General features: G+C 54.0%; 1 protein-coding gene across 2 annotated transcripts; it reads right to left on the bottom strand.

The window, feature by feature from the left end:
* Positions 1–677: 677 nt before the first annotated feature.
* On the bottom strand, positions 678–19,666 carry MTCH1 (mitochondrial carrier 1). Of its 2 annotated transcripts, none has more exons than XM_059177802.1 (12): positions 19,313–19,666; positions 15,337–15,421; positions 11,233–11,339; positions 10,670–10,747; positions 10,188–10,245; positions 9,774–9,825; positions 8,222–8,281; positions 5,421–5,514; positions 3,154–3,201; positions 2,894–2,961; positions 2,535–2,610; positions 678–1,528 (listed from the first exon to the last, which is right to left on the bottom strand). In XM_059177802.1, the coding sequence occupies exons 1-12, from the start codon at positions 19,631–19,633 to the stop codon at positions 1,457–1,459; spliced, it is 1,119 nt and encodes a 372-aa protein (XP_059033785.1). In that variant the 5' UTR covers positions 19,634–19,666; the 3' UTR covers positions 678–1,456. The 2 variants fall into 2 exon arrangements, with proteins under 2 accessions (XP_059033785.1, XP_059033784.1); XM_059177801.1 differs by having other exon boundaries at positions 5,370–5,514; positions 19,313–19,665.
* Between the last annotated feature and the right edge of the window lie 1,040 nt (positions 19,667–20,706).

Here is a 20,706-nt window from a genome sequence, read left to right on the forward strand (position 1 = left end):
CACCGGGGGTGGGGGGACTTCCCTGGGGGTGACCCACCCCAAAGTCACCAGACCCCCAGCTCTCCAAAACCACTCCCTTAGAGCAAGGGCAGAGAAACACTCGGGGAACCCAGCTGGACCCCAACTGGTACTCAGACCCCATCAGATGGAAAACCAGAGGTCCCCAGAGGAGTTCCATCTGAAAGTTCTGCCAGTTTTATAAACCTGGGTGTTGGGCAGATGCAAATTAAGGGAGCTGTGCCTTTTCCAGAGCTGTCTTTGGCTGGGCCAACTCTCCCCCTTCTGCTGTAACACCACGACCACGATGCCAAACAACTCTCGGCACAACCTGAGACTGTCATGGACAAGCGGGGCTGAGCCAACAGGGGTGCGGGGAAAACTTTCTGACGCCAGGAGGGGTGTGGGTGGAAGTTTCTGATGCATGGGAGGGCATCACAGGCACTGCCTTCCTGCTCGTAGGCCTATGCCCTTGCTGTTGCTCTGTAACCTGGCACCCTGACCTTGTCTGATTCACGGGATCCTCCAATGGCCTCCCCCATGGCTGATCTATGCCAAGGCCCAGCACTTCTCATCCCCAGGCTAAGCCACCTGTGACCCCTTCTCACACAAGCACAGGGGCCGAGGAGGACCCCACGGACAGCTGCTACAGTCATAAAAATAACACGCTCCCCACCAAATTCCAAATCACCACCAATACATTTTATTTGAGGGAGGGAGACAAGGTCAAATCTTATCGGGAACTTTTAAACCGAATAGTATGAGAGACAGCGGCCTGCCTAACTTCTGGGCATTGACAAGTGCGCAGGGAAGCATATCCCACACCTAAGTCCTTACCATGGAACTGACCAGAGGAGCGTTTGAGGAGGGAGACACATTCAGAGAAGTCACATGATTTCCTTTCAGAAGGTGCCACCTTTGTGTCAGAGGAGTAGTGTTGAGAAACATGAAGGTAGTACCTAGCGGGAGCTTCCAAGCACAGGCCTGGACATGATGATGGCCTCGTGCAAGGGGCCCAGGCCCTATTTACAAAGCAGAAGAGCAGTGCTCGCAGCTGAGCTGCAGGATGATGGCTGGGGCTGTCGTGGATATGAGTGGGGTGGGGAGTGGGATCTGACCCAGTGAGCCTTTTCCCATTCTAGCTAGGCCTTCGTGAGCCACTCTCTGGCCCCTTGCACAGGGCAGACTCGGCAAATCTGTGAAGGAAGGGGGTTCTGCCTCAATTCTCCAGCCTCACCCGCACCTTCCCAGGTCTAACGGGTAACCCATCCCCTGGGGGCAGTCTCCCCCCAACCTCCTCTCCTGGACAGATACACGGCAAACGTGGAAACCAAAGCCCTGCTAGCTGGAGCACAATGAGGTGTTGCTGGGTCGGACTCATCTAACAGGTGCCCGAGATGACCACACCCCACCTGTGGTGGCCAGGCTGAGACACTGTGTTTTTTTCAGGGGATTCAGGTTACTCCAGAGCAAAGCACGATCCTGAGGACACCCGGCGGAAAAGCAAGCTGGAGCCGCGGAAAAGCTGGCCCTGGATTGGAAGGAACGGGTGAGTCAGTGACCAGGGAGGTCACACTTCTCGTCCCGCCCCAGGGCAAGGCCAGCAGGAGCCAAAGCAGGGGACCAGCGGCTCAAAGACCCCAGGATCGGGGGTGGGGGCGTAGGCTGGCAGTCCTAGAGGGCAAGGTCAGAATATGCCCTGTACTGAAGTACGAGGGGTCAGTTCAGTTCCCATCGAAGTGTGACCAGTGTCGCTGGGGCTAAGAGGAGACTTGTTGCCCTTCTGGCTTCAGAGACTTCTGGGACTCCCTAATGCCCACAGGACATGAAGGAAGGAGCCCTGACTCAAGCTGCTGTGAAGAACGGGGTCTGCCTCTTGCCCCCACTGCTTCCCTCCCATCCATCCACTTCTCAGCCCTGAGGCCTGTTGGGGTGCTGGTTTGACTTCAAGGCAAACCAAGGCTAGGCCAAGGCAAGGGTCTGCCCTGCGCCAGACGCCTGCATCCGTGACCTCTGGGACCAAGGGCTCCAGGCCGGCAGGAGGGTGCTTGGGCAGAGAACACAAAATCCCAAGACTGGCACCCACGCCACGTGACCCAGCTCAAGCCTCAGGTTCTCCCTGGCAGTGGGGATGTCTTGCAGAAGCGATGGGTTGGCCTCAGACACGGCAGCCAAGTTACTCAAGGGCTAAAATATTGGGCTTCACCACCTACTCCGTGGGCTCCCTCAGAGTTCTCCTTCTCAGAATCTTTTAAGAGTTGAAGAAAGGGAGACTGTCTTTCGCAAAATCTGTAAGTAAATTCAGATCTAGCGCCCTCCCATCCTTTCTAAAATAAAGTGAAAATTTAACGAAAATGCCTTAAACCAGGAGTCTGTATTCTTAATGCACCCTGTGACAACACTGGGCCCCGAGACAATCTCTCATCTTTCCACACAATGCAAAGCCCTCAAAACCATCTGACCTGACTGGTGTGGGGGAAGAATGGCGGGGGGGGGAGGGGGGGGGAAGACATGCTTCTGTTGGGAACTTGGCTTACCTGCACGCTCAGGTATTTCCAGCAGTGGATCCAAGACTTGAACACGGGGGAGTACGGGGGAAGCCCGGCCTGCAGCCTACCCAGGAAGGAGAGCACATCAGACCCACTGAATGGGGGGAGATGGCTCAGCCAAGGAGGAGAGCTTAAGGTACGTCTTGGAGCTGCCACCACCCACATCCCCGAATCACAGGTGCAGCCTGGGGCGGGGGCGCAGTGAATCCCAGAGGATGCGGGTGGTGGGGGTGGCCAGCCTATGCACAGACCAGGCAGGAGAAAGCAGAGCACCGGGGACAGGCTGAACTGGATGCCCTGCCCCCCACAGCCCCGCCAGACTGCCTGGAGGAGGGGCGCACACCTACCCGCAGTTGTTCACAGCCATGAGGTCACCGACCAGCAGGAAGGGGTAGGTCAGCATGCTCACTGCAATCTGAAACCCAAGGAGACCGGAGTGGCAGTGACCCCACAACCACCGTTCCCGACTCAGGGAGCAAGGGCATACTGTGCCAATACCCTACACCCGGGCCTGCCTCTAGCCATGACCAGAGACAGCCTCCCAAGCCCCACTAGGGCCCGCAGGGAAGGAGAAAGGGCAGCTGGCTGAGCCGCTGGCTTGACTTACCCCCATCACAAATTTGGTATAGCTCCGGATGGCCAGGGCCTGGCTGAACTGGAGACAGAAAGGAAGACCAGTTTGTTACGGGCACTATGGGCGGCCCTTCAGAGAAGCACTCTGGCCCCATGCTGCCTGGTCTGGGGCCCCCCAACCTGACCCCATACACTGGCCTCACACCCTGTCTGGGCTCGGGGTCCCCTCACACCACAGCAGATATGGTGTTCCCTTCTAGGGCCCTGCCAGTGGCTTTGGTGGCCTTGGAGCCAGAGCCAGAGCCAAGAGAAGGCCTGAAAGGCAGAAGCAGGGGGAGCAGGATAATAGGACTCCCGAGACCCAACCTGAGATGGCAAGGAGCAGAGGTGCAGACCCCGTTAAGTAGGATCATACCAGCTGCTGGCCTGTGCACCCCACTAAGCTGTGAGTTCCAAGGGTCTGGCCTGTGTCTGCCTTGATCAGTGTCCAGGGCTCAGCACACACTTGGTGCTTAGTTAAGTGCTTACTGAGTGAGAAAACCGACACCCACCCAACTCCCCAGATGCAGAATCCTGGTCTTGCAGCAAAAGGGGAGGGGAAACTCTCAACTTGTGGCCATCCCCTACCTTACCAAGCTCTCATCCACTTCGGACCCCAAACATCTGAATCCTACTTTGCCTAGAAAACAGCCCCTCTCTAGGAAGGGGGACCTCCCTGTGCCTCAGCCTCATGCCACATGGCCATCCCAGCCGGTGGACACCCTGCAACCTCGGATGCAGCCTTGTCCAGCCCTCTGTGGGAACGGCAGCCTCATCTGAGCCTTTAAGCCACACACAGAAGAGCACCTGAAAACCTCTTTCCATAAAGCTGGAGAAAGCCAGTCAGCTATGGGACACCACACCCCCCAGGGCCCCAGCCTTGCTGTGTATGTGATGGCAGCAGCTCCCCCATCCATGAGGCCCTGAGAAAGGGGCAGACCCTGGGTATGTGGGAGCTGATCTCCAAGGAACCAGCTGAATTTGCCAACACTGAAAGGCCAACAGGACTCACCTACCCAAGTCAAATGACCAGACCCAACTTCCCGCTGAGCAGAGGGCTCTCAGCTAGGGTGGGGACATTCCTCACCACACAGACACATACCCAGACACAGACACATACAGACCATGAGCCCCCACCCCACCCCACGAGGTGACTCTGATAGACAGGTCCCCAGCTCGCTTATCCTCCTGGGGCTTGCAATCGCGCTGTTAGAATGTCTAGCTCCCAGGAATCTCCTGCCCATCTGCTCCCAACTCGTTCTGGTTCAGGCCGAGCCACTCAATCCATCAGGTCTCTAGATACCTTTCTTAAACAAGCACCTTTTAGCATCTCAAAACTAACGCTTCCCTGTGACTGACGCAGCCTGCTAAGGACTGTGCAGACCAGGCTGTATAGATAGACCACTGCTACCGAAAGCGTGGGGTACATCTGCAGGGACACTTCCCAGGCGACCTAGAAAGCCGGGAAAGACCTAGTCCCAACCCTGTTGATTCCTAGCCAAGTGCTTCAGGAGAGCCTTTCAATCTCTGGATCTCAACTTTTTACCAGTAAAATGGGACATTACACCTGTACTGTTCCCTTCACAACTGGGGTGCTGTTGGGATCAAATGTAATATTCACATAAGCATAAAACATCAAGCAAAAGTTAAAGGGTTATGGGCTAGTCTGTATCCTGATTTCTGGATTCACTGCTGGGTCATCACCTTGGAAAAGCTGGAGTCTGTTTTATTTCTAAAGCTGCCCAAGGAGGGGCACTCCATGAACTCCTCCAGGTCTGGTTACAGATCTTGAATCTCCTCTCTCTTGAGCCCACTCTCCTCAGAAGCAAAGCTGACCCCAGCACAAGAGGTCCTTTTAGGGGGCGCTTGGGTGGCTCAGTCAGTTAAGTGTCTAATTCTTATTTCAGCTCAGGCCACGATCTCAAGTGTCCTGGGAATCGAGCCCCCTGTCAGGCTCCGAGCTCAGTGGGGAATCTGCTTGGGACTCCTTCCCCCTCTGACCCTCCCCCAACTCGTGCGCGTGCGTGCTCTCTCTCTCTCTCAAATAAATAAGTCTTTAAAAAAAAATAAAGGGGGTCCTCTTGGACCACTCCCCAGAGACCCTCTCTAGCCCTAAGGGCCTGGTGCTAAGGATCGCAGGGTCCTGAATCTGCCCCAGACCCTGGGTATCAGCAGTACATGGAAAATTGACAAGTCCTTGTTCCAACCAACCTGGGAACCTGGATTCTGGTCGTTTCCCAGCCCCCCTGGGGTGTCACTCACGCTGTCATCCACCAGGTAGGCATTGATGAAGTGGGCCAGCAGGTTACAGCCCCACAAGAATACCACATCTCCCAGGAGGTGAGGGATTAAGCCGCTAAAAAACAAGGTGAGCAAAGATAAGCTGGGGGAGGGAGGGGGCCATTTCTTGGGGGCTCCATGCCCAGGAAGGAGACAAGGATGTTCCAAGCTCAAAACATCAGCATATCCAAAGTACAGCCTCAGGAAAACAGCCTCCAGGGGCCATGTGGGCCAGCAGCTAGCCACACCAGGAGGGAGGGGTTCTTTTCTTCATGGGGGCAGGGTGTTGTCACAGGCCACATCTGAGGCCACAAATTAGTTTAAAGTCTCACAAGTGGTTTTCTAACCATAGAGATATGAATGTTGCTAAATCTGGGATTTTCAAATGCAGATTAGGAAATAGCGTCTACACATTTATATTTTCTCCTGGACTCTTCACCTAATCCACTCCCACAAAGCACTTGGCTTGATGCATCTGTAGTCTTCACCCCTAGAATGTTCCACTGAAGACATTCTATACAAGCTTCTGCAAGGAGGGCTGACTGTTAGAAGAGATGGCCTTCAGAAGAAACAGCCCTTCAAATTGCTACAAAAGACCCCGAAAATACAGGCAAAAGGCCAGACGGAGATCAATGAGTCCTGCGTGCTGCTGCTGTTTCTTTCAATGTGTTTGTTTGCTTGTTTAGATACAGAGTGACCTGGAAAACTCTCCAGGAGAAGAATGGCTATCTCTTGGGAGGTGTGGCAGAGAGTTCTGAATATGCGCAACTCTTATTTCAAAATATTTGAAGAGTTCAAAAGGATATGCGCCAGGATGGAACTAGAGGGTATTATGCTGAGCGAAATATGTCAGAGAAAGACAATTATCTCTGATATGCTCTCTCTGATAGGAGGAATTTGAGAGGCAGGGTGGGGGATTTGGGGGGTAGGGAAGGAAAAAACGAAACAAGATGGGACCAGGCAGGGAGACAAACCATAAGAGACTCTTAATCTCGGGAAACAAACTGAGGGTGGCCGGGGGTGGGGGGTAGGGAGAGGCTGGTTGGGTTATGGACACTGGGTAAGGTATGGTCTACGTGAGTGCTGTGAAGTGTGTAAACCTGGTGATTCACAGACCTGCACCCCTGGGGCAAATAATACATTATATGTTAATAAAAATAATAAAAAAAGAATATGCGCCACACATCGAGGTGATAAGGGATATGAAGAAACTGAAACTTCTCTAATGCAGTGGCCAATCTTGATGCCTCCACCTGTGCTCAGACTAACCACTCACAGGCGTTCTGAGGCCTTCTCAGTGTGGGAACACGTACAGGTGTCACCTGGACCACACACATGTGAAGCACAACAGAACCCGATGAGCAGGCATGTGTCAAGTCAGAATCCCTTCATACCTGGGAAGAGGGCTCTATACAGTGAGTGTGAAAACAACCAGAGGTGGTGACATGTCATTTTATGTTCTGATGTACCCTTTAGGCACACATATACTTATTCACATAGGCTTATATGTATGCATATGTATGTGTACATATATATGTATGAATATAAGAGTGTGAATGTAGGGGGGCCTGGGTGGCGCAGTGGGTTAAAGCCTCTGCCTTCGGTTTAGGTCATGACCCCAGGGTCCAGGGATTGAGCCCCACATTGAGCTCTCTGCTCAGCAGGGAGACCGGTTCTCCCTCTCTTTCTCCGCCTGTCTCTCTGCCTACTTGTGATCTCTGTCTGTCAAATAAATAAATCAAATTCTAAAAAACTGTGTGTGTGTGTGTGTGTGTGTGTGTGTGTGTGTGTGTGTATCAAGGCCTGGCGGTCCCAGCACTCCTGACATGGAGGACCAGATCGTGCCTCGCTGTGGGGGGCTGACCTCTGCACTACAGGATGGCTAACAGCATCTGGGGCCTCTACCCACCAACTGCCAATTGTGACAACCAAAAGCCATCTCCAGACATTTCCAGCATCTCCTGGGGGCAAAACCCCCTCCTGGTGAGAACCATATACACACATGTGCACCTACATGGTCATTTCTTGGTTAAGTGAGACCCTATATAGAAATACCCGACCAACTACAAACCACAGTGAATGAACAGGGAACCCCATTATCCAGTATGTTACGTACATAACAGCATGTTGGTCCCAGCCCAGACCTTAACAAGGCAAAAACAAAAGACAGCTGTCCAGCGTGGCTCTGGGATCTGCTTGTCGTTTGTTCCATCTGGACATGCTCTTTTCAGTATAAGCTTTCTGTTTTACAGGTGACCTGAGGTGGGCGTGAGACACCCAGGAGGGCGGGGGTCTGTGGGCCTTGGGAGGCGATGGGCCCCTGCTGATGGCTGCTTGGCACAAAGACAGGCCCAGCAGAGTCACGTGTCCTGACCTTCCAGAAGCCGGAGATCAGATCATTTCGTGCAACACCCACCATGTTAAACACAGTAGCCCAGCTCAGCGAGATTAGCCCGCTCCCATCCCCAGCGCCAAGGGACAGGGTCTGGCAGAGGGCCAATCAGTCTGTCTCCCCACCCCCCGCCCATCCCAACCCCGTGTGCTGGACAAACAGTACCATGTCTGTGCGAGCCGTGATCTGCAAAGGGCCGAGCAGCTTTGGTCCCGGTAATCCGTGGCTCACACATGCCACGGAGCTCTACGGAGCCGGAATGCAGCTGCGCGGGAGGGGCAGAGCCCTGTGGTTAGTCTGAGTCTGGCGGCTATGGCCTGAGAGGTTGAGAAGGTATCTGTTAGTAGAGCCATGCCACGAGGCCAGCTATGGGGTACAGAAACTCACGTACACAAAGAATCCCAGCAGACCCTCCTCTTTGAAAATCTTCCCGATGGAGCTCAGCACACCACTGTGAAGAAGGGAATACAGGGATATGAGGTCCCCCAGTCACCTTGGAGCTCAGCCCCTGGTGAAGTGGGGAGCCCACCATACTGCTTAGAACTGAGCCGGCTAGTCCTGGCCTGGATGGGGACGTGGGTGGGTTGGGGGAAGGCTGTTACCAGGCAGAACCCAAGCAGCGAAGACGAGAGGGTGTTTGTCTCAGAGAGAGGGGTATTTACAGTTCAGAGAGATGGGAAAGCCTTCACCCCAGGAGAAGCCTAGCGGTTCCCTGCTGCTGCTTTCTGGGGATCTGGTGGAATTTGGCCATTAGGCTTCCAGTCTGGGCTACTGCAGACAACAGGCTTTCTGTCTGAAGCAGCATTCTGGCAGAGAAGGCCTGCATGCCCGACAGCGGGATACCAGGAGGGGTAGCAAGTGGGGACCCACTTGCCCATGGGGCAGAGAAGGAACAGGGGGCCCTGCAGGAGACCCTGGAACCAGATAGCCCAGATGCAGCCTGGGAAAAGGCACCACCCTCACCCCCAACCCCCAGCAGCTCAGAGATCAAAGGACAGGCTGCTGCCTTAGGTATGAAATGCAAAGGAGGTTCAAGAGCTGCCTCTGGGATCTGGGGCTAGTGATGCTGAGCAGCCTGTCCTACGTGGACCTCCTCCAAAGCCTAGGCAGCAGGGGAAACCTAAAAGAAAGCTGGAGATGGTGGGAGCCAAAGCCCTAGTGCTAGGCTGCTCCCGGACCCCTGCCTTGCCAGGCCCCACAGCCCTTCTTCCTGAATGCAGCTTGGCCCACCGGGGCTCTGAGCTGCATCCTCCCCTCCCGTTCCTGTCGACCACCATTACATTTCAGTTTGGGACAATAGGCCAATTTTCCCTAGTCAACCCAAAATGGGGCCATGGCAGTGGAACCACAGGATGGCTGTAGAAACAACAGAAACCAGGAACTGAGAATCTTAGGAAGGGTCCCAGAGACTGTCCTCCTGCCATGTGCCTCTAGCCTCCTCCCACTGTCCTGCACTGAGCTTTAGGGGGCCAGGTTGGGTAGAACTGCCACAGGGGAGGGCTGCGGCCCCACAGCTACATCCCCACAGCTCCCAGCTCAGGGCCGGGCATAACAGATGCTGGGTGAGTACTGGTGAACCACTGAGAGGATGGGCCCACGCCCACAGGGGGAAAGCCTCTTAGCAGAAAATGAAATGAGCTAAATGGTTTAGGGCATAAATGAGGATCCAGGAGGGAACCCTAGCTCAGTCCCAAGGGGCACAATCTGAGCCAGCTCTGCTCCCACTGACCCCCTCTGCAGGGCTGCCAGAATCAGCCAGGGCAGCCCTGGACACGCGATGGAGAGGAGCAAAGGTCCGGGACATCGACCATGGCAGCCCCTGCCATGTTCCCCTGAAGCTAGCATGAGACCGAGGACAGAAGAGGGACAGCACCTGACCCCAGCGCGGCCTGTCCCAGCAGACTCTGAGTGGCCGCTCCTACCAGTTCTTTAGAATCACCCACCTGTACTTGGCCTCCCGTCCCACAAATTGGACCATGCAGCGCATTGAGATGACTGAGGAAAAAGAAACACACAAGGGTGACATGGTGGCCAAAGCCCAGGGCAACCCAGTGTGTGTGTGTGGTGGCGGGGGGGTTGCCCGCTGCCGTGGCCACCATGCATGGCCTGTGTCAGTGCAGGAGGGCAGGAGGGCCTCAGGGATTCCCATCACACCCCATGACCACGGCATCCCGTTTCTTCTGCCTAGGAGGGCCCTGGCTCCCTCTGGACAGGACTCCCTGCCAATCTCTCCTCAGTGCGGTTCCAGGAAAGGACCCCCACACGACTGTACTTCCCAGTGATCCACCATCGCCTGCCTGGCTATGGCCCATGAGGGGTTACCCCACAGTGAAGCCGTCTCCCCTGGGGTGGCTCACCATGCAGGGGGTGGGCCAGCATGCGGGACACACACTGCATCATCATCTCGTAGGAGGTCTGGAAGAAAGCAGAGGGTGGGGACGCGGTTTGCCCTCTCTTGGGACCTGGCACTCCCGGGGAACCACAAGCTCTTCCAAGGGAAAAACTGGGATCCCACAGCTCCCGGTGGGGTCAGCCAACCTGGGATCACCCCACTTATCAGCCAACCCCCCCTTCCCTCCACCGAGGAGTGCTACTGGGTCTTGCACTAGACCCCATGGTAGCCAAGAGGCTTTCTGGTATTCTTTACGGTGTACGGACAGGGTTCCTTCCATGTCCTACCCACATGTCCTAGCCACATGTGTGTGAGTGTGCACGCGCACGCGCACACACACACGAGGAGCCAAATCTGTGTCTCTTCAATGACCCGGCCCACTCTGCCGTGAGAAATAATGAGACTGCCCTCCCAGGGCCCCTCCCTCTCCCAGCTCCAGATACCCACCTCTTTCACTACTTTCTTCAGAGAAGTCTTCATGTCATCCTTGTTGGAAACCTGCTCAATTTCATCTGGAGGAAAAACCTGAGATACAAGAAACAAAGGAGTGGGGCACGTGGCTGGCTCCGTCGGACAGCATGAAACTCTCAATTTCAGGGTTGTGAGTTTGAGCTCAAGCCCCACATAGGCGTCATGCTTACTTAATTAAAAACAAAACAAAATAAAACAAAGGAGGGCCAAAAGTAAAGTACAGCTATATCTTTTAAATGTCATACTTAAGAGACAGGGATAGCAGGAACCAGCTCCTGCAATTTTCCCTGCAGCTGGGTCCACCTCCAATAACTCCAGGGCTGGAGCTCCAGGGGCTGGGGGAGAGCCCCTGCCGGCATGGTGTCACGGTTGTGGGCAAGCAGGAGGACTATGGGGCAGGATACTTCCCAATCAAGGAGACACAGTCCTGGGCCACCAGGGTGTAGAGCCCTGGCTACGGTGCACACAGCCACCTCTGGGGTTGGCAGGGAACTTGGGGGAACCTCAGGCAACTGCTCCTGGCTTCACCTCAGGCTCACCTTCTTCATACTGCCCCTGGTCACCGTGGAGAGGGCGTTGGACATCAGTCGGGGGCTCAGGCCTCGGAAGAGCCCTATCTTCCCATCCACCTGCACGATGTACTTGGCTATAAGAAAGCAGAGATGGCCGCATCAGATTTGGGGCCAGACGAACTCACTCCACATCACACTCACTCCCAGACCAAATGTGTCCTATTCCTCGGTCACAGAAGGAACAGCTTTCTATCCAAAACTCCAGAAGCAATTGGGCCCCAACTCCAAAGTCTTCTCTAGCCCATTTCTCTGGGTAAAACCTTCAGAATGTGTTTTCAACCAACAAAGTCACATATTTTAACTTTGAAGAAATATTTGGCTAGCTGGGATATGGTATTTTAACGCAGCAACTTCAGCGCTACAACCCAGAAACCACTTCTGTTGCTCATAAAAAATGTTTCTCTTGGGACGCCTGGCTGGCTTGGTCAGGGGAGCATTCAGCGCTTGATCTCGGCTTCATGTGTTCAAGCCCCACACTGGAAAAATAAATTAATTTTTTAAAAAATGTTTTCCTTGGGGGCAAGAAAAAAGAAAAAGGCAGAGAGTGCCCACAGGCAACGATGAAGTTTGCAACCTAAGGGAGGAAGAAAGGGAAAAAGGAACAAACAGAATCCCCTGAGCACACCATGGAGAAGGCCGTCCTCATCCTGTCACTGTCACTGTGCTGCACCCAGGCTCCCACCTGGTACACATTAGCATTTATGAATCACAGCAGGGGGTGGGGAGAGTAGGTGGGGGTGGGGGGATGGGACAAAGCTAGTGGAGAAGTAACCAAAACAGGCACCAGTGAACTGTTCTATAGAAAAAAACATAAGCAGTCAGGGAACTTGGACCCTACCTGAATGAGTCAGTGCTTTTTTCTTTCTTTTTAAGATTTATTTGAGAGAGAAAGTGAGAGCATGTGAGGGGTCGGGGGAACAGATGGGGGCAACAAGCAGAGGAAGGACAAGTAGACTCTGCACTGAATGTAGAGCCCGACGTCAGGTTGATCCCAGAACCGGAGATCATGACTTGAGCCAAAACCAAGACCATGACCTGAGCCAAAACCAAGCTTAACCAACTGAGCCACCCAGATGCCTCTAAAGATTTTATTTTTTTTTAAGTAACTTCTGCACCCAATGTGGGCCTCGAACTTCTAACCCCAAAATTGAGTCACGTGCTCTACCAACTGAGCCAATCACATGCTCTATCCAAAGTTCTATTATTTTAATATAAACTTTTAAACTATGTTCAAAAAGGTGATGTATTCTTTTTATTTTTTAAAGTTTTTATTTAAATTTATTTGACAGAAAGAGATCACAAGTAGGCAAAGAGGCAGTCAGAGAGAGGAGGAAGCAGGCTCCCTGCTGAGCAGAGAGCCCAATGTGGGGCTCGCTCCTAGGACCCTGAGATCATGACCTGAGCCGAAGGCAGAGGCTTTAACCCACTGAGCCACCCAGGTGCCCCAAAGTGATGTATTCTTATAAACCTGCATACCTAGAAGAGAAGCTAGCAGAACTTTCTCCCAGATACCATGCTGCCCTCCCAGACCCAACTTCAGCTCCTTAGCACCACGCAGTGGCAGAAACCAGCAAAAGCGCCTTTCTCTCCACGGCAACATGTCTGCCAACCCAACAAATTCAATGTCACTGCTAGAATAGGCTTTCAGTGGGGCCAGAGAGCACCTGTTCCCTGCATATGTGGCTTTCTGAGATGAGCATGGGGCTGGAAAGAGAGGAATAGGAGGGGACCGGACACTGGGTGACATGGCAGGGTGCCCTGATTGACAGAGTGAACAGGCAGGAGGAAGGTTTGTTTTGGAGGAGGGGAGCTCCAGGCAGCAAGAGAGGCAGGCAGGATAAAGCCTCAGTGTGATCAAGAGTGAGTCACTTAGCCTCTTTCTATCCGATTTGGCCACCAGTAAAAAAGGAGAAAGGATGGGGTGCCTGGGTGACTGAATCAGTTAAGCATCTGCCTTCAGCTCAGGGCATGATCCCCAGGGTCCTGTGATCAAGCCTTGCATTGGGCTCCCTGCTCAGCGGGAAGTCTGCTTCTGCTCCTTCTGCTGTTCCCCTCTCTTGGGCTCTCTGGCTCTGTCTCTCGCTGTCAAATAAATTAATAAAATCTTAAAGAAAAAAAAAAGAAGTAAGGACCCCTTTCCCCGTCATCTCAGAGGTGATTTAGGAATAAGTAAGAGCAGAGAAAGGTATAAAATATCCCTACAGCCCAGCCAAGGCTCAGTCATTCCACAGTCTCTCTGCAGTCCCTGGAAAAAACTCTCCAGGCTATTACACCAAAGAACATCATGACAGCTGTGGCACTTTCCATCGCAACCTGGAGAGGAGTAGATGTTGTCTAGATAGGAGACAGCTGAGCCCCCTTGCTCTCACATGAGAGCAGGCACGGTTATCTTCAACTGCCCAACGGCTGTATGTTTACAGCATCTGGATGGAAACAACATTTCTCTACTCAGGGTGAGTGGGGGCACAGAACTCTGCTCATCTCTTCAAGATGCAAGATGTGGGTCAAGATCCCTTCACCCTGAGTGCTTTCGGGAAGCACTCTGTGACACGAGGAGAGGCAGTCTGGGTTCTGACCCTTGGTCCCTCGTACGGCCAGAGCACGCACAGAAGCCACCAGGAGGGGCTGGCAGCTCGCTGCCCCAGCTTCCCACAAAACCCGTGTTCACTCTACCCTATAGCTTCTCCATGCAACGGTCAGCGTGCCTGCCCACTTCTGTGACCTCCCCCTCCCCTTCCCAGACTGTTTCTATATAAAACCAAACATGAACACACTTTCCCACAAAATGACATGTCTGGCCTGGCCATGGGCTCCTCAACACCATGGTGGCAAAGTGGAAGAGAGCCGTGACATCAGATTCTGCCAACAGTGTGTGGAATTAAAAAGAAAAAGGCAGGGGGCGGGGAAGGGGCGCCTGGGCGGCTCAGTCAGTTAAACGTCTGTCTTCAGCTCAGGTCATGCTCCCAGGGTCCTGCATAGGGTTTTCTAGTCAGCAGGGAGCCTGCTTCTCCTTCATCCTGTGTGCATGCTCACGCTCTCTCTCCAGCTCTCATTCTCCTTCAAATAAGTAAAAAATACAAAGTAAAAAAAAAAAAAAGAGAAAGGTGACAGGAGGCAAAGCCCCAGGTTATCTGGCAGAGAGGTTTTCAGAGATTATTCTGGACTGACCAAACAGGTATGAAGAGCAGAAGTGGAGGAAGCCTGGGGCAGGCGGGGAGGTCATCAGCCCAACTGTGAACATGGAGAACGAGGGCACACTTAGCGAAGTCCAGTGAGGGTGGGCACTGGAAGACACTGATGGTGCGCTGGGACAGCCTGAGCCAGCTGGCGGCTGGAGGCCTGGGCATGAGCAGTAAGAGGCAGCCAGGTGGGCTCAGCAGCCCGGGCCGAGCTCTCCCGGGGTGGGCCTCTGGGGAGAGACCTCTTAGCCAGCAGAGCCACAGCAGGAACTATGGGATGCTTGACAAAGGGTCTGGATAAAGAAGATGCCACGGCTTCGCACACCAGGAGCACGGGGGCCAGCAAAGCAGTCTGCCAAGCTCCAGCGGCCGCTCAGGGCAGGCCGGAGGTGAACCGCAATGCCCTGGGCACTGGCTGCTCTGTGCCTAGTGTGGGAAGATGCTCGAGGGGGCCCCACCACCTGGGGAATGCAGGGGAAAGAGGAGGAAGGGAAAGAACCCAGGAAGCTGCTGGAAAAGGCCTCCTGCTGGCATAGCAGCAAAGCAGAAACACTGGTAACAGGGCCAGAATGCTACGAAAGCAAAGGGAAACCTCCCTGGACTCCCATTTTCAGGCACAACTTGGGGTGGCAGGGATGACAGGGGCCAGTGTCCAGAAGCTACAGGCGGTGGAGCTGGACCAAAGCTATCCTGTTTACCTGCTCCCAAAGCTGTCTTGTTTACCTGCTCCCACCCTAGCGATCCACTGTCACTGGGCACACTTCAACCCCTTCTGCCCCCTGCCCGTTGGACACGGGGTCACCCTCCCCTGCGTGTGCCCTGGGGCCAGCTGGGCCTGCTCCCGGCTGACGTTTTGTCTGTGTGGGCTTTCCAGCCTGGGAAGCAGACTCACCATAGGTGAAGAAGCTCGGCAGATAGAGGACCTTCCTCCCCAGCACATTGGTCCCAATGGTGGGGGGCATTGGCTCATGACCCACCTTCAGAATCAACAAACACAAAAAGGAAGGTCAGATTCCACTGTTGATCCGGCTCATGGCTGCGCATGCCCCCAGGCCTTTGCCTCTTCACCCACACATTCCAATGGCGCTCCTGTTGGGTGTTCTCCATGGCAAAACGTACCAGAAATGTCATCGGCAGTCTAAAACCATCAGCATCACACAAGCTCCCAACCAATGGAAACGTCTAGTCCCAGACCACACCCTTACCATAATCCAAGTTGCCCTGTCCCCCAACATTCTCACTTTCAGATTCCAGACATTTCCAGTGCAGAAAGCCCCCAGGCCCTTTTATGTACTTTGAACCCTGCACTCATCTCAGAATAAATCTCAGGTAATTCCCATCTCTGGACTAACATTTCAATCCAATCTCAATCCCAAAGGCACCAACACCCAAACACATTAAACCCCCATCTCGGTCCCGAACTTCAGACGGCCCACCTCCGAGTAAGCCACCCCAGGGTGCACCCCACACTCAAGTTCCTGACTGCCCCCACTGGAGAGGCGGACAAGTCTGTCCCTCTGGCTCCCAGGCACAGCAAACTGTTACCTCCAGTCCCGGATGCTCCTCAAACAATTCTTCATCTGTGTTCTAATCTTGATTACTTCATATCCCTGTGACACAATGACCCCTTCATTTCTGTAGGGCTATCGTAATTCTTGCTGTATAGACGCTGGTTATAATTATAGCACCCGTTAAACTCATGGGGGAGAGGAGAGGACACAGCCACCCACACCCCTTAGGGGTGGGGGTGTCTCTCCTGAGGTGTGAGGCCATTTATGATGCTGCCAACTGTTGAGGAGAGAGACTCTATGGCCAGGCAGGAGGCAAGGTAGTTAGACCAGTACCTAAGAGTGGTGCAAGAAGTCCCCTTCCTGGGCAGGGGGCCAGAACACAGCCCTGTCCCTCACAGGAAGGCAGTCAAGCACCTGGACCAGAGCAGCTCTTTTTGGATGTAGCAGGGAACAGAAATGGCAAGGCTGGATAGCTCTGCCTTAAAAACTGGACTAGGTATGCTTCTAGTGTTTTCCTGGTTCCATTTCGTCTCTTTTTTACCTTAGTCAAGTGTTTTGAAAGTTCTGGTTGTCACTTGGGGACGTCATTCTGAGCTATGTGACAGATCACTGACTGTACATGAAGAAACTCCTCCATGATAGCCACCTTCTTTTCGAAAAAATGAAATTGTAGCCCAGGGGAGTTGAAGGAAAGGGATGAGCCAGCTGACCCAAGCTGTTAGCCCTCCCCCTCTAGACCTTTCCCCTTCTCGGACAAATGGTCGAAGGTGTCAGAACCTCCCCTCCTCACTGGAAAACCTTTAGTTTTGATTTTGTTCCTTCCATAGATGCTATTCTCTTTACACTCTCAACTCCAAGTCTGAGCTACTACTGTTCTGTTGCTGTCTCAGTCTAGTCACCATCTGGGGGTCCTAGCAATTCCACCTGCACCTTTAAATCTACTGTGTCCCTTCACTCCAGAGCCCCCAAATCTGCCGAGTCTATTTAGCTTCCACCTGGGGTTATCAAAGGCACACATCTCAGCCCCATTCCCTCATCCCAGTTTCCCTTCTTTGTGCCCAAGTCACATGCAGCCTAGTTCATCCCCAGATCTTTTAAGCCAGTCCTCCCCGAGCCAGAGCTGCGGCTCTGCACCCGACACTGGCAGAGCCAGTTCCTCACCCTCAAACCTCCAACTCCTGAAACTTGACTTGGACGAACCCTGATCTAAGACTCCATGTTCTTGTCCACTTGATCTAGCCAACCCCTGAATCTGCCACTCCAATCCTGTCACTTGCCTGCCCCCAGACTGAGAGCTGCTGTTTTGCAAACTATGCCTGATTCCCAAGGTATACTTCACCCTGAAACATGTTACACTCAGCACGAGCTGGATTCAGATCACAAAGATGACCTCTGTCACCCCAACTGGGGACACCATCCTTACCCATCCAGTTCTTTTCACCCTCTAGTCTCCCTCATACCCAATTCCCTCTTCAAATCACTCGTATTTCAATGCTCTTCTCACTGTACACCAAATCCACCATGAAGCCCCTCCTCACTCCGTTCCTGTGAAACCCCCTCCCTGCTCCCACCAATTCCTGATGTACTCCAGCATCCTCTATCCCAGAGACCCTCCTAGCTGCCACCCTAAAAACCCAGCCCTCACCCAATCTTGCTCTGTCAGATGAAAAACTCAGCTCCCGGTACCCTTGCTTCTCAGGTAACATCAGTTCCAAAGCCCCACTTTCTCTCCCAAGCCTGTAATCTCTACTGCTGAAAATGCAGCCCTAATTCCTTAAGAAAATCAGCTCCCAGATCATAACCAAATACCAGTCTCAATCTTCCCCCACCAGCTATTTTCAAATCTCAGTCACCGTAAGATGCCAGTCAGGCATCTTAGTGTCCCTGACTGAATCTCCTCATTCCTTGTCATGTTCCCAGTCACACCTAAAAATCTACTGCTCCATTCCTTGGACCCCAGATTTCAACTGCTCCCATGCCAACTGTATCTCCCACTCTCTCAGTCCTGTCACAAAGACAGTAAATCTGGTGCCCATTCACTTCAACTCCAACCTCAAATCTTGGTTGGCCTCCATGTCAATTTTTACCCCCTCTATTCCTTCCCTTCCTCACTAGAAAATTCTAGGCGAAATCTTCAGTGATCAGTCATGGCTGGAACCACCCCTATCTAAACAGTGCCCATCTCAGTTTTGTCCACCTAATTCTGCCAAATGCACTCCTTCCACCCGGCTTCCTTCCAGCTCAATCTCTCCCTTTCTCAAGCAGCCCACTTCATCTGCAAGGCCTTGCCCGCCACCACCATAGGCCAAGGGCCCCTACATGGCTCCATTCCAGAGTCGTCCTTCCTTGGCCTCAGTTTCTGCCAGCCTCTACCTATCCTGCCACAGTTATGTCCCACCGGCCCCTTCTGCCCAATTCCAAAACTCCATAACCCATTCCCCCCCATACAAGGACTGTAAGTCCCATCTCCCGACCCCAGGTGTGACTTTCATTTTCTCTTCCAAATGCGTCACCTCTTTCCCCCTAAAAGCCTCCTCCTCCTCGGTCTCCTCTCCAGACAAATCGCCATCACACCCCTCCCCCATTGCGTCGCCCTATCTGTTCCCCTCCCTCAAAACGCGTCACCCTGACCCCTCCTCCCACCAAATCTGTCGTCGCCATCAAATCCAGAGCCCCCTTCTGCAAACGCATAGCTCTCCCCTGCTAAATCCTTTGCCTTCGCCCTTTCCCACTAAATCCCCATACCATTAAATCCACCGTCTCCTCCCCATCGCCCCCGCTTCCCCGAGTCTGATGCCCTTTTTTCTCTCCTAAATTTTTGGCCCTGGCCTCCAGTCCTTTGTCCCCTCAAACAGCTTTAAATCCATCTCTATCAAATCCCAAGCTCCTGCTACCCTCCCCCTTAAGTATGTGCTCTTCATCTAAATACTCTGTCTTGGCCCCCAATCCTCCTCCCCGCCCATTCGCCAAAACTTCCCGCCCCTCCCCCCATTTCTGTTGCTTCTTTACTCGCCCTAAAATGCTGCCCCTTCCCTCCTATTCTAAATTCATGGCCTCCGTTCCTTCATCCTCCAAATCCCTCTCCCCATTCCTTCGATCCCTCCCCTGCACACACCAAAGTCCTTGTTCCTTCCATCCTCTCCCAAATCTGTCCTTTCTACCCCTTCGCTCCCTTTCCTGCACCCCCAAGTCCCTCAACGCTTCCTTTCTTCCTCACTCCTTCAGCCCACTAAACCTGCCGACATCGCCCCATCCCCAAATCCGTCGCCATAGATTCCCTGCCCCCATCCTCTTCCAGATCCCGGCCTGTCACCTTCACATCAGCCCCCACCTCCCTGCGGCGCCCTGGCCGCGCACCTGGATAAGCAGCTTCACGTAGAGCAGCGGGTGGCTGAGCGCCGTCACGCCCGCTCCCAGCGCCACGAAAAGAGCCTCGGTGGTCGGGGCGTTGTCCCCGGAGCCCAGGCCCCCGGACGCGCCGTCCATCCTGCGGGCGGAGGGCTGTGCCGCAGGCCGAGGGTGGCGGGGGTGTGCACGGTGTGCAGGCGGCGGATCGCGAGCCCGAGCCTCGACCCCCGCCGCCGCTCCACCGCGAGCTCCAGCTCCTGCTCCGGCTCCCGCCATCCCCGCGGCACCGCCGCGAGCCCAGGGCGCCACTTCCGGGTCCGAAGCCCCCATGGCGCGGGGCGGCGAGGTCACTCCCCGTCACGTGACGGAAGGGCGTCCCGCCCCTAGCAGGCGTCAAGGGGCGGGGCGGGGCCGCACCACTCACGATTGCGGGGGAGCGCGGGTGTGTGGCGCGGCGAGTGGTACGCGCCGGATGTGGCCTTCGGGCGCAATTGGTGACTGACCCCACGCTGGGTTGCAAGCCGGGGCTCAAGGGGTCGCGGGCGGGCCGGGCCGGGGGTTCTGGAAGTGTGAAGCATGCCGCCTGCCGAGGCGCTCCCCCGGGAACCCCCCGAAGGCGGCGGGGGCGGGGCTCGACGGCTGTGCCAGCCAGAAGCCCCCAGTACGGTCTGAAGCGCTTCCAAGCCTCCTCCCCGGCTTGGTGAGTTTTCTCCGCAGTTCTAGGCCCGCCCCTTTGCGGGCCGGAGCGCAGGCACTGACGCCTGCGAGGCCTCCTTCCCCAGTCTGAGCTCCTCCTAGCTCTCCAGTCTTGTCTTGCCGCTTTATCCTCCCCGCTGTGCTAAATTTAGGAGCCCTTTAGCTACTCTGGTCTCCCTCTTTCGTAGCTGAAGAACGTTCCTTAGAGCCCACGGTTAGGAAAGTATTTTGTCCTAAAGTCTTTGAGTATCTCCCTCACTACGGGGTGAGTGTTTTAATCCATCTTTAAATGGGAGGATACATAGGCACTGAGTTGGGCAACGAAAGTCTAATATTTAAATGGGTAATGATAACTGGCCTTCAACTCACACTCGCTATATGCCAGGCATGTTAAAGTGCTTTGCAACACGTTAACTGAAGAACGGTCGTGGAGGGGTCCCTTGGGTGCCTCAGTCGGTTAGGCCTCCAGCTCTTGACTCTTGATCTCCGCTGACGTTTGGATCTCAGGGTCGTGAGTTCCAGCCCCGATGGATTCCATGCTGGGTGTGGAGACTACTTTAAAAAAAAAAAAAAATCCTCGTGATAGCCCTGCAAGGAAGGTACTTATTACAGCAAGTACCCTGTCCCTGTTTGTAATCATGCCCACTCTCAGCCCCAACAACACTGCTGGGAGAGGAGGTTCTCAGTAAACGTTTATATGGAAAAAA

The sequence above is a fragment of the Mustela lutreola genome, chromosome 6 (assembly GCF_030435805.1).
Source record: "Mustela lutreola isolate mMusLut2 chromosome 6, mMusLut2.pri, whole genome shotgun sequence".
In the NCBI taxonomy this organism is placed as follows: Eukaryota; Metazoa; Chordata; class Mammalia; order Carnivora; family Mustelidae; genus Mustela; species Mustela lutreola.

Excerpts from the sequence above, each read along its gene's own strand:
- MTCH1 (XM_059177801.1), bottom strand. The coding sequence starts at position 19,633 with ATGGGGGCTTCGGACCCGGAAGTGGCGCCCTGGGCTCGCGGCGGTGCC. Across the intron at positions 9,826-10,187 it reads GCTGGCCCACCCCCTGCATG|TCATCTCAATGCGCTGCATG; the intron begins GTGAGCCACCCC and ends CTTTTTCCTCAG. Across the intron at positions 8,282-9,773 it reads GGACGGGAGGCCAAGTACAG|TGGTGTGCTGAGCTCCATCG; the intron begins GTGGGTGATTCT and ends CCTTCTTCACAG.